Genomic DNA, 17,715 nt, shown 5'->3' on the forward strand with positions numbered 1-17,715 from the left:
GTCACCAATTATTTACATCAGCCTTGTCCATAGATTCAGTCAACTGTTCTGCTTAGTGAGACGCCACAGCAGATGTTCCACTAAAACAGAGGGCATCAGTCAATCAACACTAAATTGAAAAGGTATTGACTGAAACCTGTAATAAAAATTTGGGAACCACGAAGAACGACAGATTAAATAGCTTTTATTGAAAATATATTCTAGAGTAGAATATGTTCATAAGATCAAAAGTTAACATTTCACTTTCAAAAACAAGTGCAAATGACAATTTGAGAATGCTGCCCTATTTAAATAAAAATATACTTTTCTAAAAAATAACTAAACATTGATATTCTTGGCAGGAGTCATATTCGGCATCAGTGCAAAGGCACGCGTTAAACATCTTGAATAAGTACATTTAAAAAAAGTTATTGAACTCAATTACTAAATGTTTGGCCATAACATGACCTGACAGTGCAACTGACTGTCAGCCACTCCCCTCTGCTATTGGCCAACTGATCACATGACTTCGTAGCCACTGCGAATGCCCCCCATCAACATGCAGGCGAATATGATGCCCATGATCTGAAAACACACAAAAACACAGTTAGAAAACACGCAAAATTGTGTGCGTGTTGAACTAGCATCTACAACCAGCGACTCTTCCAAGCCCAGGATTTGTATGTGCAAATGTATATACACTTGGTTGTGTGCGTTTGCTCCTACCTGCAGGAAAGCGATCACCAGTGCTGCTACAATGACCCACATGATGTTCTTCTTCAACAGCTTCTCTACAACAGTTTCACACCCCTACAAAGCAATCCGAGATAGAAACGTCATTCCCGACCCATACTGTTCTGGAGGTATTTTTGCTTGGATGAATTGGTAGTTTCACATTTTCATAAATCTACCACTGGTTTGGACCTTACCGTCTGGTGTATCTTGAGTGCATCCCCCATGGCCCCCTGACCACAGCCAGCGGTGACATTGATGCAACAGGAGTCTGGAACAGAGTCTGGAACAGACCCGAACTTGCCTTTCCAGTCAGTGGCGTTGGTCACACCACAACATTTCAGCTGGAAGAAGAACAGCAAGCATGGTGAGAATAAGTTTGAGCATGACACAGGTAGACAGATAGAGGAAGAGACAACAGCAAAATGAGGTAGTAAGGTTGTTGGTTAGATGGGGGGGAAACACAGACCGGAAGCAGGGCAGGATATTGCTTAAATGTCAACAGAAGGCAAGACAAGATAAACATGGCATAGAAGACTCACACTAAAAAGGATAGAGTAATGTGACATGGGGAGGTGCCAAATTAAGCAAATATAGTCCAAAATACATACACAATACATCTTAACATGACAAATGTCTTGACATTTGCAGAGTCAGTACAGTGCCATCAGAAAGTATTCACACCCCTTGACTTTTTCCACATTTTGTTATGTTACAGCCTGAATTTAAAATGTATTAGAGACTCGTCACTGGCCTACACACCAAAATGTGGAATTATGGTTTTACAATGTTAAATAATAAAAGGAAAAGATTGAATGTCTTGAGACAATAAGTATTCAACACCTTTGTTATGGCAAGCCTAATTAAGTTCAGGAGTAAAAACCTGCTTAACAAGTCATAAGTTGCATGGACTCAGTGTGTGCAATAAGTGTTTAACATGATTTTTGAATGACCCCCTCATCTCTGTACCCCACACAGTTATCTGTAAGGTCTCTTAGTCGAGCAGTGAATTTCAACCACAAAGACAATAAGTTTATCAATGCCTCACAAAAGGGCACCTATTGGTAGATGAAAAGAAAGCCGACATATAATATCCCTTTGAGCATGGTGAAGTATTACACTTTGGATGGTGTATCAATACACCCAGTTAGTACAATGATACAGGCAGCCTTTCTAACTCAGTTGCTGGAGAGGAAGGAAATCGCTCAGGGATTTCACCATGAGGCCAATGGTGACTTTAAAAACAGTTAGAGTTTAATGGCTGTGATAGGAGAAAACCGGATGGATCAACAACATTGTAGTTACTCCACAATAGTAACCTAATTGAGACAGAGTAAAAAAAGGAAGCCTGTACAGAATATAAATATCCCAAAACATGCATACTGTTTGCAACACGGCACTAAAATAATACTGCAAAAAAAACGTGTCAAAGCAATTCACTTTTTGTCCTGAATACAACGTTATGTTTGGGGCAAATCCAATACAATACATTACTGAGTACCACTCTCCATACTTACAAGCATAGTGAGGAGGTGAGGGCCCTCGGAGTGTGGCGTCAGGAAAATAACCTCACACTCAACGTCAACAAAACTAAGGAGATGATTGTGGACTTCAGGAAACAGCAGAGGGAACACCCCCCTATCCACATCGATGGAACAGTAGTGGAGAGGGTAGTAAGTTTTAAGTTCCTCGGCATACACATCACAGACAAACTGAATTGGTCCACTCACACAGACAGCATCGTGAAGAAGGCGCAGCAGCGCCTCTTCAACCTCAGGAGGCTGAAGAAATTTGGCTTGTCACCAAAAGCACTCACAAACTTCTACAGATGCACAATCGAGAGTATCCTGGCGGGCTGGATCACCGCCTGGTACGGCAACTGCTCCGCCCACAACCGTAAGGCTCTCCAGAGGGTAGTGAGGTCTGCACAACGCATCACCGGGGGCAAACTACCTGCCCTCCAGGACACCTACACCACCCGATGTTACAGGAAGGCCATAAAGATCATCAAGGACAACAACCACCCGAGCCACTGCCTGTTCACCCCGCTATCATCCAGAAGGCGAGGTCAGTACAGGTGCATCAAAGCTGGGACCGAGAGACTGAAAAACAGCTTCTATCTCAAGGCCATCAGACTGTTAAACAGCCACCACTAACATTGAGTGGCTGCTGCCAACACACTGACTCAACTCCAGCCACTTTAATAATGGGAATTGATGGGAAATGATGTAAAATATATCACTAGCCACTTTAAACAATGCTACCTAATATAATGTTTACATACCCTACATTATTCATCTCATATGTATACGTATATACTGTACTCTATATCATCTACTGCATCCTTATGTAATACATGTATCACTAGCCACTTTAACTATGCCACTTTGTTTACATACTCATCTCATATGTATATACTGTACTCGATACCATCTACTGTATCTTGCCTATGCTGCTCTGTACCATCACTCATCCATATATCTTTATGTACATATTCTTTATCCCCTTACACTGTGTATAAGACAGTAGTTTTGGAATTGTTAGTTAGATTACTTGTTGGTCATTACTGCATTGTCGGAACTAGAAGCACAAGCATTTCGCTACACTCGCATTAACATCCGCTAACCATGTGTATGTGACAAATAAAATTAGATTTTGATTTGATTTAGTGGTGGCTGCATCATGTTATGGGTATACTTGTAATTGTAAGGACTGGGAAGTTTCAGGATAAAAAAGAAACAGAATGGAGCTAAGCGCAGGCAAAAACCTAGAGGAAAACCTGGTTCAGTCAACACCACCAGTCACTAGGAGATTAATTGTGGATTAATTGTGGAATAAATCAAGGGGTATGAATACTTTCTGAAGGCACTGTAAGTGGTGTCGCACATTACTACACCTAAAAATATCAAATGTATGTCAGTTGTTTCTTCGGTTAGATGTAATGGTTGATACTAACGTCAACTTGCAGATTGTCCAGGGCCTTCTTGAATTCAGCGGTGCCATTGCTGTACTTGGTGACCATGTCATTGAGACCATCATGGACAATGACTGTCAGCTAAGTAGAGGACAGAAACATAATTTAGTAATTCCATCTGTTAACTATGTTGATACTATATAGACAGTCTGTAGACTGTACAGTTACTGTATAGACACAGATGTGTAAAAAAACTGCCTGGAATACATGAGTATACTCACTTTGCCTCTGAAGACATATCCAGCGATGGCAGCACCAATCTCAGTGATAATGATCAGACCCAGAAGGATAGAAAACTTAGGAGAAAATAAATGATACAAAAAATGAGCACCGAGTTCAGATAGATACACTACGTGACCAAATGTACGTGGACACCTGCTCGTCAAATCTCTCATTCCAAAATCATGGGCATTAATATGGAGTTGGTCCCCCCTTTTCTGCTATAACAGCCTCCACTCTTCTGGGAAGGCTTTCCAATAGATGTTGGAACATTTGCTGCAGGGATTTGCTGCTTCCATTCAGCCACGAGCAATTGTGAAGTTGGGCACGGATTAGGCCTGGCTGACAGTCGGCGTTCCAAATTATCCCCTGGGTGTTCAGTGGGGTTGAGGTCAAGTTTTTCAACACCGATCTCGACAAATAATTTCTGTATGGACCTCGCTTTGTGCATGGGGGCATTGTCATGCTGAAATAGGGAAGGGCCTTCCCCAAACTGTTGCCACAAAGTTGGAAGCACAGAATTGTCTAGAATGTCATTGTATGCTGTAGTGTTATGATTTCCCTTCACTGGAACTAAGGGGTTTAGCCCAAACTATTAAAAACAGCCCCAGACTATTATCCCTCCACCAAAATTACAGTTGGCACTATTCATTCGGCCAGGTAGCCTTCTCCTGGCATCTACCATAACCCAGATTAGTCCGTCGGACTGCCAGATGGTGAAGTGTTATTCATCCCTCCAGAGACCAAGCTTTACACCACTCCAGCAGACGCTTGGCATTGCGCATGGTGATCTTAAGCTTGTGTGGCTGCTCAGCCATGGAAACCCATTTCATGAAGCTCCTGACGAACAGTTAGTGCTGACGTTGCTTCCAGAGACAGTTTGGAACTCTGTTGTGAGTGTAGCAACCAAGGACAGACGATTTTTACACGCCATGTGCTTCAGCACTCTGCAGCCCCCATCTGTGAACTTGCGTGGCCTACCACTTTGTGGCTGAGCCGTTGTTGCTCCTATATGTTTCCACACACACACACACTCTTTTTTTAATGATTGAAGGACTTACCACATTGATAAGCCGATGTACTGAACATTAATAAGGATTTAGATTGAGCTACTGTAAAAGCCTTCTCTAATTCAGGTAATAAAATCTGTTGTCTGTCTGGATGTAACAAACACTGCATTCACTACAGAAAAAAGGTTGCCTTGATGTAAAAGAAGTATGGAGCGTTCAGACTGCTTTTCAACAAGATCAAACATACATGCAGTTAATGGTTTGGATACATTGCGTTTTGTTTGGAATAACAGGGTGACCACCATGCAGCAGCCCCCTCCCCTAATACAGGTTTATATGTAAATATGCTATGGTGGCCATGCAATAGCTCTCCTTCATAAATGTCATGTTATATGTGTACATACCATGGTGACCATGCAGTAACTCTCCTTCCAGGCTCCGCAGCAGCCAAAGAAAGCGATGAAGAAGACGATGACCCCCACCACGATGAGGACCAAGGGGGCTGATGAGGCCGAGACATTATTGATCACTACAGTGCTGTGGAGAGCCACCTGAACCAAAACTCCCAGCACTACCAGAGCCAGACCACACAGCTAGCGAGAAATACATGGAGAGATGGAAGAAAGAGTTAAATGAATAGAGGTCACAGAAATACACAAATAAATTTACATCATGCATGCATGGGCTTCTACAATCATTGACTATCGGTTGCGTTGTACACTTTGAAATATGTCATGTGAATAGGATCGTACTTAGCCTAAACCCCGAACATTTACAGCCAAGTTTGTAGTCTGTACAACTTAGTGATACATTAGTATTGTATGAGGTCATACTTACACTTAAGCACTTTGCCATTTATATGTCAAATTTCAGTCAAATGTGTTTATAAAGTCCTTCTTACATCAGCTGATGTCACAAAGTGCTGTACAGAAATATGTAAATGTCAGACAGGTGTACATCAGATCCGGCCTTTTCCCCGTGTTTAAGTTATCATTTAAATGAACTAATACAGGAATGATCAAGGGCCCTAATGTGTTTGTGTGTGAAGACACTCATTCTAGAATGACAGTTACTATCATGGTTATTTGCTAATGGCGTCCAGCTCTGGTCATTTAAATAAACAAACAACCAGAGTAGGGTGAATAAACAGGATTGTCACACAAACACACCTCTGTATGCATTGGGTGACAGGTGCTGAACCGATTACAGCAAGGCTGTACTACATGGAGAATTTATGTATTAGGATATAGGCCCAATCTCACTGGTGTGTTGCTCACAATCAGAGATGACAGGACAGGCTACTAGTTATCCAGGATACTAGTTACTAGATATGATGAAATTACAGAAGTAACAAACAAATCATGTACCATATTACCATATCCTAATTTGAGCCATAGTTTAGATTGGTTTAGGCACCAGATCAAATGTGGGTTATATAGCATGTTTGATATATCACTTTCTGTTTCATAAAGTGTTTTGACTCCAGATTTTATGAAAACTTCCTATTTCCCCCTTTCAAAAAAGTCCTGGAAATAAATGTGCAGTAGCTCCAGGAACAGCTCGGAGAACTCGCAAAACTGGTCGAACCACAACCGATCTGACTTTCGGTCATGTATCAAGACAAAACACCTAGACAATATAGCCTAATATTAACAGGAGGAAGAACCCAGCAAAACCTACACCCACAATGGCAGGTCAGTTCCGTGGAATATCACCTGACTGGTGTGATAAGTCATTGCCCTAGTTTTAAAAAAAAATAAAAAATTATCCAGGTGCATCCGGTCCAAACTCAGGTCCTTTCATCACAGGTAATACCAATGTAAATATTTGGCATGGGTTAGGAATAGGATTGGTCAATTCCTGGTTTCTATATAGTGGAGACAGGTAGGTACACAGAGGGATGAAAATGATAACATGAAGAAGAAAGAGGCCATGACACTAATTGTAGCCTTACATCTCAATACAAATACTCATTAAGATTATCATGTAAAAAGAAATGTACAGTGTGTGCCATTAAACACCTAAGAAAGAATATGAGAAGAAATCAAATCGTATTGGTCACATACACATATTTAGCAGATGTTATTGTGGTTGTAGCGAAATGCTTATGTTTCTAGCTCCAACAGTGCAGTAATATCTAACGATAAGAAAATACACAAAAATCTACAAAGTTAAGTGTAATTAAGAGGAAGATTAGGAAGAGCAATGTCAGTCTGGAATATTAATATATACAGTGCATTCGGAAAGTATTCAAACCTCGACTTACGGTACAGTCTTATTCTAAAATGAATTAAAATAGTTTGTTCCTCATTCTACACACAATACCCCATAATGACAAGGCCAGTGTGTCCTTGGGGACCTTCAATGCTGCAGACAAGTTTTGGTATCCTTCCCCAGATCTGTACCTCGACACAATCCTGTCTCGGAGCGCTACAGACAATTCGTTCAACCTCACGTCTTGGTTTTTTCTCTGAATTGCAGTCAACTGTGGGACCTTATATAGACAGGCGTGTGTGCCTTTCCAAATCATGTCCAGTCAATTGAATTTACCACAGGTGGACTCCAATCAATATCTCAATCAAGAAACATCAAGGATGATCAATGGAAACAGGATCCACTGGAGCTCAATTTCGAGTCTCACAGCAAAGGGTCTGAATCCTTAAGTAAATAACATTTGTTTTACAATTTTAATACATTTCCAAAAATTTCTAAAAACCTGTTATTGCTTTGTCATTATGGGGTATTGTGTGTAGATTGATGGAGGAAATTTATTTTTATTTTTATTACTTTAAGAAAAAGCCTAACGTTAAATTTTTTTTGAAAAGGTTTGAGGGGTCTGAATACACTATGATGGGACATATAGACAATATATGGATAGAATATGTATTATATCTGTAGAATAGTAAATGTACAGCAATAGTTACAGGGCCTATTCCTACAGGAAAGTATGAACATAGGGCAGCAGCCTTTAAGGTGTGGGTTGAGTAACCGGGTGGTAGCACACTAGTCACAGTGACTAAAGTTCAAGGCAGGGTACTGGGCGGAGGCCTGCAAATGGTGACTAACACACCGATGGCCTTGATAGAAGCGTTCTCTCTCTCTCTTGGGCCCAGCTTTGATGCACCTACACTGACCCCACCTTCTAGATGGCAATGTGGGGTGGGAGCAGGCCGTGGCCCTTGATCTTCTTCTTGGCTTCCTGTGACACCGGGTGCTTTAGATGTCCTGGAGGGCAGGCAGTGGGACCTCTGGAGAACCCAGTAGTTGTGGACGGTGCAGTTGCCGTATCAGGCGGTGATAGTGCCCGAAAGAATGCTCTCAACGGGGCAGCTAAAAATTTGTGAGGATCTTAGGGGCCAAGCCGAATTGCTTCAGCCTCCTGAGGTTGAAGAGGCGCAACACCGCACAGCTGGACCATTTCAGATTGTCAATGATGTGTACACCAAGGAATTATAAACTTTTCAAAGTCACTGCAGCCCTGTCGATGTGGATGGGATGTGCTCCCTCTGCGGTCTCCTGAAGTCCACAATCAGCTCCTTTGTTTTGTTTACGTTGAGGGAGAAAATGTATTTATTTTCCTGGCACCACTCCGCCAGGGCCCTCACCTCCTTCCTATAGACCGTCTTGTCATTGTTGGTAATCAGGCCTACCACTGTTGTGTTGTCTGCAGACTTAATGATTGAGTTAGAGACGTGCGTGGCCACGCTGTCATGGGTGAACAGGGAGTACAGAAGGGGACTGAGCATGCACCCTTGTGGGACCCCTGTGTTGAGTATCAGCGTAGCAGAGGTGTTGTTGCCTACCTTCAACACCTGGGGGCAGCCCGTAAGGAAGTCCAGGACCCATTTGCACAGGCCGGGGTTCAGACCCAGGGCCCAGAATTTACTGATGCGCTTTGAGGGTACCTAGGTATTCCCCTTGTCCAGATAGGATAAGGCAGTGCGATTACGTCCGCCATGGATTTAGTGGGGCAGTATGCAAATTGCAGTGGGTCTAGGGTGTCAAGTAAGGTGGTGATATGATCCTTAACTAGCCTATCAAAGTGTCCATGACATGGCTGGTTTTCCCTTTAGAGTCCATGATTGTCTGGAGTCCCTGACACATACGTTGTGTCTGAGCCACTGAATTGCGACTCCACTTTGTACTGCCATTTTGCCTTACGAGGGCATAACTGGACTGTTTGTATTCGTCCGTGTTCACAGTTACCTTGCCGTAGTTAAATGTGGTGGTTCATGCTTGCATTTGTGTGTGAATGCTGCAATCCATCTATGGTTTGGATAAGTTTAAAAAAAAATTGTCAGTGGGAACAATATCCCCAATGCACTTCCTGATGAACTCAGTCACCGAGTCAGTGTATACGTCAATGTTATTCTCAGAGGCAACCCGGAACATATCCCAGTCCGCGTGATCAAAACAATCTTGAAGCATAGACTCCAATTGGTCAGACCAACGTTGAACTGTCTTTACCATGGATAGTTCCGGTTTTAGTTTCTGCATATAGGAAGGGAGGAGCAGAATGGACGCGTGATCTGATTTGCCGAAGGGAGGGCGGGGGAGAGCTTTGTAGCCGTCCCTGAAAAGAGTGTAACAATGGTTGAGAGTTTGAGGCGCGAGTTGCACAGGCGAGATGTTGATAAAACTTTGGTAGCATTTCCCTCAGATTTGCTCTATTAAAAGTTCCCAGCTACAATATCAAATGTATTTATATAGCCCTTCGTACATCAGCTGATATCTCAAAGTGCTGTACAGAAACCCAGCCTAAAACCCCAAACAGCAAGCAATGCAGGTGTAGAAGCACGGTGGCTAGGAAAAACTCCCTAGAAAAGGCCAGAACCTAGGAAGAAACCTAGAGAGGAACCAGGGTATGAGGGGTGGCCAGTCCTCTTCTGGCTGTGCCAGGTGGAGATTATAACAGAACATGGCCAAGATGTTCAAATGTTCATAAATGGTCAATTTCAATACTTCAAAACCAAAATGGTAGGTCCAGGTAGTAACAAAAATAGATTGATGTTTGTTGAATGGTTAAAATAATAATAAATATATATTATATATATATATATTTCACCTTTATTTAACCAGGTAGGCAAGTTGAGAACAAGTTCTCATTTACAATTGCGACCTGGCCAAGATAAAGCAAAGCAGTTCGACAGATACAACGACAGAGTTACACATGGAGTAAAACAAACATACAGTCAATAATACAGTATAAACAAGTCTATATACGATGTGAGCAATGGGGACAGAGCGATGCGCATACAGGTTCTGACCTCTTATTACAACATAGCCCACGGATTAGTCAAGAGATCTTAACTTTTCACATGAAGGCTTTGTATCAGTGAATGCAGACCATAAAAAAAAAAAAAGAACAAGTCACATGATATTTTCACAATACTTTGAACAGGTCACAAGACTCAGATTCATCACATGCTCCCTCTCTCTCACTCACCCCCCCCTCCCTCTCGAGTCATTACTTCCTCTTTCAATGGAATTTTAGAAGTTAAACATTAACACCATTTTTTATATTTTCCAATAGGAGTTTGTGTGCGTATGTGTCCTGGGTCAGCTGACAGACTCTATTGGCCTTACAAGACTAAGTGATGACAGTCTTGGGGAGTTGGAAAGAAATAGCTTAAATAAATACACATAACCAGCTATAGGCTACATATAAACTGGGTCAAGTAACTAAAATAACAGTTTAATGCCAAACAATTAAGAGGCTCAGAAACTGAGGTAAGCTAACGGAAAGTAAGAAACCTTACTCTCGGTCCCACACAAAAATGTCCTTTTGTGGCATAACTAACGACATCACAACCGACAGTTGGAGGCGGATTGTAGAACTTTTACAGCTGTAAAGAATCATGATGATCACATGCCCTTTTCCAGATTTGTAGATGTTTATTTTCAGTATTAGTGAAAATAAGACACTTTTCTTAGTAAGTCTACCAATTACCTAACTTGTCTTGAACATATCACATGGACCAAACTAATACACCACATTAAAACTATATCAGTTCGAGGAACAGTGAAACTTCCTTAATGAATCATGAGATGTGTTAACTGAGTGTCAGAGGCATTTCACAATCAATCTAGATGAAGGTTGTATTAGTGCCACCAGATGTACAGAACTCAAAAGGCCAAAAGCAGTACATCCTAGCCAGTCAGGATACCAAACCTCCACCTGCATTACTCACCCAGAAGATGAAGTTGAAAAAGAAGAGTAGGTACTTCACACATTTCATTCTTCCCTCGACACCCATGGTGAGTCCGGATCAAGACCCTGGCTCAAGACAAAGAAAAATACATATTAACTAGTGAGAATGTAAAGAACTATTATTACAAATACAAAATTGCATGGAGGAGTTTTAGGATATCACTTGTTGCTTCATCGCCTAGGCTTAGATCTAGTTTAGCTCTGCTAAACACACAACAGGACAATGACTCATCACACTTCCAGGCTGTGTAAGGGCTATTTGACCAAGAAGGAGAGTGGTGGAGTTCTGCACAATCACCTGACCTCAACCCAATTGAGATGGTTTGGGATGAGTTGGACCGTAGAGTGAAGGAAAAGCAGCCAACAAGTGCTCAGCATATGTGGGAACTCCTTCAAGACTGCTGGAAAAGCATTCCAGTTGAAGCTGGTTGAGAGAATGCCAAGAGTGTGCAAAGCTGTAATCAAGGCAAAGGGGGGATACTTTGAAGACTATAAAATATATTTTGATGTTTAACACTTTTTTGCTTAATACATGATTCCATGTGTTATTTCATAGTTATGTCTTCACTATTATTCTACAATGTAGAAAATAGTTTTAAAAAGTAAGAAAAACCCTGGAATGAGTAGGCGTGTCCAAACTTTTGACTGGTACTGTATGTCTACATTCCTGTTAGTGAGCATTTCTCCTTTGTCAAGATGATCCATCCACCTGACAGGTGTGGCATATCAGCGTGATCATTACACAGGTGCACCTTGTGCTGGATGCAATAAAAGGCAACTCTAAAACAGGCAGTTGTAACAACACAATGCCACTGATAACCCAAGTTGAGGGGTCATGCAATATGCATGCTGACTGCAGGATTGTCCAACAGAGCTGTTGCCATATAATTTAAATTTCTCTACCATAAGCCACCTCCAACATCATTTTAGAGAATTTGGCAATACATCCAACTCTTCTCATAATCACAGACCATATGTAACCACAACAGCCCAGCACCACCACATCTGCAGGTGAAGAAGCCAAGATTGTCTAAAACCAGCCACCCAGACAGCTGATGAAACTGGGGGTTTGCACAACCAAAGAATTTCTGCACAAACTGTCAGAAATCGTCTCAGGGAAGCACATCTACGTGCTCGTCATCCTCACCAGGGTGTTGACCGGACTGCAGTTTGGCGTCGTAACTGACGTCAGTAGGCAAATGCTCACCTTCGATAGCCAACTGGCGAAGTGTGCTCTTCATGGATGAGTCCCGGTTTCAACTGTACCGGGAAGATGGCAGACCTTGTGAATAGAGTGCCCCATGGTGACGATGTGGTTATGGTATGGGCAGGCATAAGCTACGGACAATGAACACCATTGTAATTGACTGAAGGCAATTTAAATGCACAAAAGATACCGTGATGGGGTCCTGAGGACCATTGTCATGCCATTCATCCGCCGCCATTACCTCATGTTTCAGCATGATAATAAACGGCCCCATGTCACAAGGATCTGTACACAATTCTTAGAAGATGAAAATGTCCCACTTCTTCCATGGCCTGCTACTCAGACATTTCACCCATTGAGCAGGTTTGGAATGCTCTGGATCGACATGTACAACAGTGTGTTCCAGTTCCCACCAATATCCAGCAACTTAGGACAGCCATTGAAGAGGATTGGGACAACATTCCAAAGGCCACAATCAACAGCCCGATCATCTCTATGCGAAGGAGATGTGTCGCGCTGTGTGAGGAAAATGGTGGTCACACCAGATACTGACTGGTTTGCTGATGCATGCTCTTTTTTTTATTTTTTATGAATAATAATAATAATAAATATTAAGAGGTATATGTGACCAACAGATGCTTATCTGTATTCCCAGTCAAGTGAAACCCATAGATTAGGGCCTAATGGATTTATTTAAATTGACTGATTTCCTCATATGAACTGCAAATCAGTAAAATCTTAGAAATTATTACATGTTGCGTTTATATTTTTGTTCAGTGTCTATTGGGTGACACAGGTCATTAAGAGGCCACCATAGGCTATTCAATTTGGTTAATTGTTTGTAATCTGCCCCATTTCAGATTAGGCTACTTTAGTTCACAGAGCTTCATCTGGAAAGGCCTGCAGGGTCGGATTTATGGGTAGGCCTTAGGGGGCTTGGCCCGCCCTACCGTACCCCCTTGCCCATACAAATAAAATATTGATCATTTATTTGACTGAGACGCGCGCCGACAGAAAGATTCATCAACCTCAGTTAAAGCATCCGAGCGAGCGAAACAGCGTCCTTCTGTCTCAGTATGTGTAGACCTTGTATCTAATGCTGTCTGGACCAAAAGATGTCATACTATTTCTGGCCAGACAGCATCAGATACATATAGGGAGGCGCTGTTTCGCTTGCCCAGATGCTTTCTCCGTTGATATAGTTACAGCAGAGAGGAAGAGGCAAAGCGAGAGGGATCACACTCGCCAAAATATGTCCAGGATAAACCAAAATGAGTTCATATGAGAATGATATGCAGACCTAAGCTTGTCGCCTGCCTCTTGCCTTTGGGACAAATACTCCCATTGTTAGGCAGAGACATGAGCATCTTGTCATTATTTACAGATCTCTGGTTTCAGCCTCTTGCGAATTGGAAAGTAACGTTGGCCGGTTCACAGTGCATTGTTAAGAGTCATTCATTTAGACGTTTTGCCAAGGAGATCTTAGTCACACAATTTTACATTAAGATGTTTGATGCAGTATTTTTTAATGAACAAATGTGCATGAAAACTTTATTGTTGAATGAAATCATTTTGTGAAAAATCCCACTGTTGACCAATCACTGACGAAGGGGCGTAGGCGGCTATGACTTTGGTTTGCCGCCAGAGAAATGTTGTGTGCCGGAACAGCCAAAAAAGAAAATTGCGGATGTCCAAAATGAACAATAACGTCACAAATTGTTGTCATAATATATGCACAAACTCTTCCGAACTTTTTCGGCTGGCAAGCATGCAGGACGCCTTTAGGATGCTGGATTGCCCAAGGTAAATTGATGTGTCGACAATATTATACAGTTACTCCTGCCTGAATAGAATCATTCAAAAATAATTCACCAGGGAGCATGACCAGAGAATCATTAGCACAAAAATATATATATTTTTTAATTGCTGTTCAGTGGTATATAGTACTCAAGTAAAAATATTTTAAAAGTACTACTCAGTTTTTTCTTTAGGCATCTGTACATTACTATTTAGATTTTGGACTAGTTTAACTTCACTATATTCCTAAAGAAAATAATGTACTTTTTACTCCATACATTTTCCCCTGACATGCAAAAGTACTCATTACATTTTAAATGATTAGCAGCTTCCTGCCATCCAGGACCTCTATAACAGGCGGTGTCAGAGGAAGGCCTCAAAAATTGTCAAAGACTCCAGCCACCCTAGTCATAGACGGTTCTCTCTGCTATTGCATGGCAAGCGGTACCGGAGTGCCATGTCTAGGTCCAAACGGCTTCCATCCCCAAGCCATAAGACTCCTGAACAGCTAATCAAAGGGTTACCCAGACCCCTCTTTTACACTGCTGCTACAGTGTTTATCATCAATGCAGTCACTTTAAATCTTGTACATTTACTCTGTACCGGTACCCCTTGTATACAGCCTTGCTTTGTTATTTTACTGCTGCTTTTTAATTATTTGTTACTTTTAATCTTCCTCTGTCCAGTGAGTGTTCTTTTGCCCATCTTAATCTTATATTGTTTATTTCCCAGTCAGATATGGCATTTACTTTGCAACTCTGCCTAGAAAGCCAGAATCCCGGAGTTGCCTCTTCACTGTTGACGTTGAGACTGTTGTTTTGCGAGTACTATCTCATGAAGCTGCCAGTTGAGGACTTGTGATGCGTCTATATCTCAAACTAGACACTAATGTACTTATCCTCTAGCTCAGTTGTGCACTGGGGCCTCCCACTCCTTTAATATTCTGTCTAGAGACAGTTACGCGTTCTGTGAAGGGAGTAGTACACAGCGTTGTACGAGATCTTCAGTTTCTCACATGGAATAGTCTTAATTTCACAGAACAAGAATAGACTGACGAGTTTCAGAAGAAAGTGCTCTGTTTTGTTTCTGGCCATTTTGAGCCTGTAAACGAACCCACAAATGCTGAAGCTCCAGATACTCAACTAGTCTAAAGAAGGCCAGTTTTATTGCTTCTTTAAATCAGAACAACATTTTTCAGCTGTGCTAACATAATTACAAAAGGGTTTTCTAATGATCAATTGGCCTTTTAAAAATGCTAAACTTAGATTAGCTAACAATGTGTCATTGGAACACAGGAGTGAGGGTTGCTGATAATGGGACTCTGTACGCCTATGTAGATATTCAATTTTAAAAAAGCCATTTCCAGCTACATTAGTCATTAATAACATTGTATTTCTGATCAATTTGATGTTATTTTAAAAGGCCAACAAAAATGTTTTCCTTCTTTCGGGAACAAGGAAATGTCTAAGTGACCCCAAACTCTAATGGTAGGAATAGTTTGCTTAATAAGAAATGTGGGTATACTTTTATTTTTGATACTTAAGTATATATTAGCAATTACATTTATTTTTGAGACTTAAGTATATTTAACACCAAATACTTTTACTCAAGTAGTATTTTATTGGGTTACTTTCACTTGAGTCATTTTCTATTAAAGGTATCTTTACTTTTACTCAAGTTTGAATAGGCTAGTTGATATAATATTGGAAAGTCGCTTGGTACAGCTTTGGGCCAGACCCAGTCATAATTTTAATACGTTGAACTTCAATAGCTAATCAAGGCGGATTAAAAAGGGAGGCAGACAGGCGGAGTAGAGAGAAGAATGTGATCGAAAATGCAAGGATATTTTCCACTGTTTTTAATTGTCGGCTTTCTGCCTATGCATTTTACTTAGTAGACTATGGAAGATATGCCGACTGCGGCACTGGCCTATAGTCTATTTCTTTAGCCTCCAATGGAGCACAGTGTATTAATGTGTCCATATGGCAGAGGCTAGTGCTCTCGCCATAGTTGAAATAAAACTAAGATTTGTATCATTTTACTTCAGATGTTTATTACTCAACACATGACCATGACTTTCAGAAATGAAAACGTGATTGAAATGAAACTATTCCACGAAACATGCGCATATAAAAAAATAATCATAACTGGCACGCAGATCGGTAGAAATGGTAGGCTAAAACGTAAGCTTTCCCAAACTTGAAACACACGAGCTGCCTATGTTCTTTACTATTACACCCATTAAAAACATGTCAACGCGCAAGCGCCTGCACACATGGGGTCCAGTGAAAAAACGTGCACGCCGATGGAAATCAAAGATCCGTACAATTGATTCGTTCTGCCGCTAGCCCTGAAAGGCCTCGTATGATTGACGTGACAAATGGGCTTATTAAATTAAATACATTTAAAACAAATCATGAGTAAACAATTGATATTGGAACAATTACTGACTGGGGAGCGTAATAGGAATTCGGACTTTCTTAAAATTCACTTAAAAAAAAAATCAAGACTGCGACACCCATCGCTGAGGCAACAATGACCAACCAAACCGTTAATCAGAGGGCGCAGGATACAATGTAACTATTGTTCTAGCTTATCGTTAGTAACCAAATTCAATTCGTTAATTATATAGCCAGATTCAATTAGTTAAATTGACTACTAAGTAACCGTAAAGACAAAGGTATATTAGACTACAGCTTTAGTTAAACGTGACGTTTCCGCATTCTCAAAACCAAACTTTTTTCCCCTTTCTCTAACCTTTTCTTTCTTTATTGATTTCAGATTTAACAGTCATAGTATAACATCAAAGAATTGGAAAAACAAACTTGAATAAAATAACTCTTACCTTTGTTTTCAAGTTGGAAAAGTGGAGGCGGCGAAGCGATGTGAGGCGTTGGTTGAAATTTGGAAACAAGTTGTTGGGGAAGTTGACGAAGCAATTCTCCGTTTTATAAGCCCCTCCCTCTCTAAATTGCCCTCCATGATCTAATCTGGTTCCAGAAAGCATAAAAAAGTGGTCATGGAAAATGACCGTCAACAACAAGTTTCACTATCATCCACAGTACACACAGTAGCAGTTCCATTTGGACAACAGTTGTTAGGCCTATCAGTTGAGCCTGTAATATTTCAAGGTGAAGCACTATTCATTTAATTTCAGCAGTGATGCCCTAGCCTGTAAAATGCACACACTTCTTAATGTAACTGTAGGCATAAAACAAATGTGTAGTAGACTTAACTTAGTGACGACTGGAATAATTAAATCAATCCATTTGTTGCGCTCAATACAGAAGTGCTCGGACGAAACAGACGCGAGGCTACTGTTTCGCTAGAACAGATTGGGGTATGTTCCAGGATATATTTGATAACATTGAGGAGTTACCACAACAGTCACAGGCTTCATCAATAAGTGCATAGACAATATCACCCCCTCCGTGGCTATAACAACGTATCCCAACAAAAAAACATGGAATACAAGCAACATCCGCGCTGGGATAAAGGCTAAAGTTACCGTTTACAATGAACGGGACATGGACACACATAAGATATCCTACTACGACCCCCGACGAGACATCAAACATGCAAAAGG

General features: G+C 41.2%; 1 protein-coding gene across 1 annotated transcript; it reads right to left on the bottom strand.

The window, feature by feature from the left end:
* Positions 1 to 167: 167 nt before the first annotated feature.
* Positions 168 to 17,114, bottom strand: LOC139368535 (CD63 antigen-like). Its single transcript, XM_071107544.1, has 8 exons — positions 16,975 to 17,114; positions 11,106 to 11,191; positions 5,319 to 5,507; positions 3,907 to 3,981; positions 3,668 to 3,766; positions 909 to 1,055; positions 706 to 789; positions 168 to 564 (listed from the first exon to the last, which is right to left on the bottom strand). Exons 2-8 carry the CDS (start codon positions 11,169 to 11,171, stop codon positions 499 to 501), a joined length of 726 nt encoding a protein of 241 aa, XP_070963645.1. The 5' UTR covers positions 11,172 to 11,191; positions 16,975 to 17,114; the 3' UTR covers positions 168 to 498.
* Positions 17,115 to 17,715: the final 601 nt, after the last annotated feature.

This window comes from Oncorhynchus clarkii, chromosome 16 (assembly GCF_045791955.1).
Source record: "Oncorhynchus clarkii lewisi isolate Uvic-CL-2024 chromosome 16, UVic_Ocla_1.0, whole genome shotgun sequence".
NCBI classification, from domain to species: domain Eukaryota; kingdom Metazoa; phylum Chordata; class Actinopteri; order Salmoniformes; family Salmonidae; genus Oncorhynchus; species Oncorhynchus clarkii.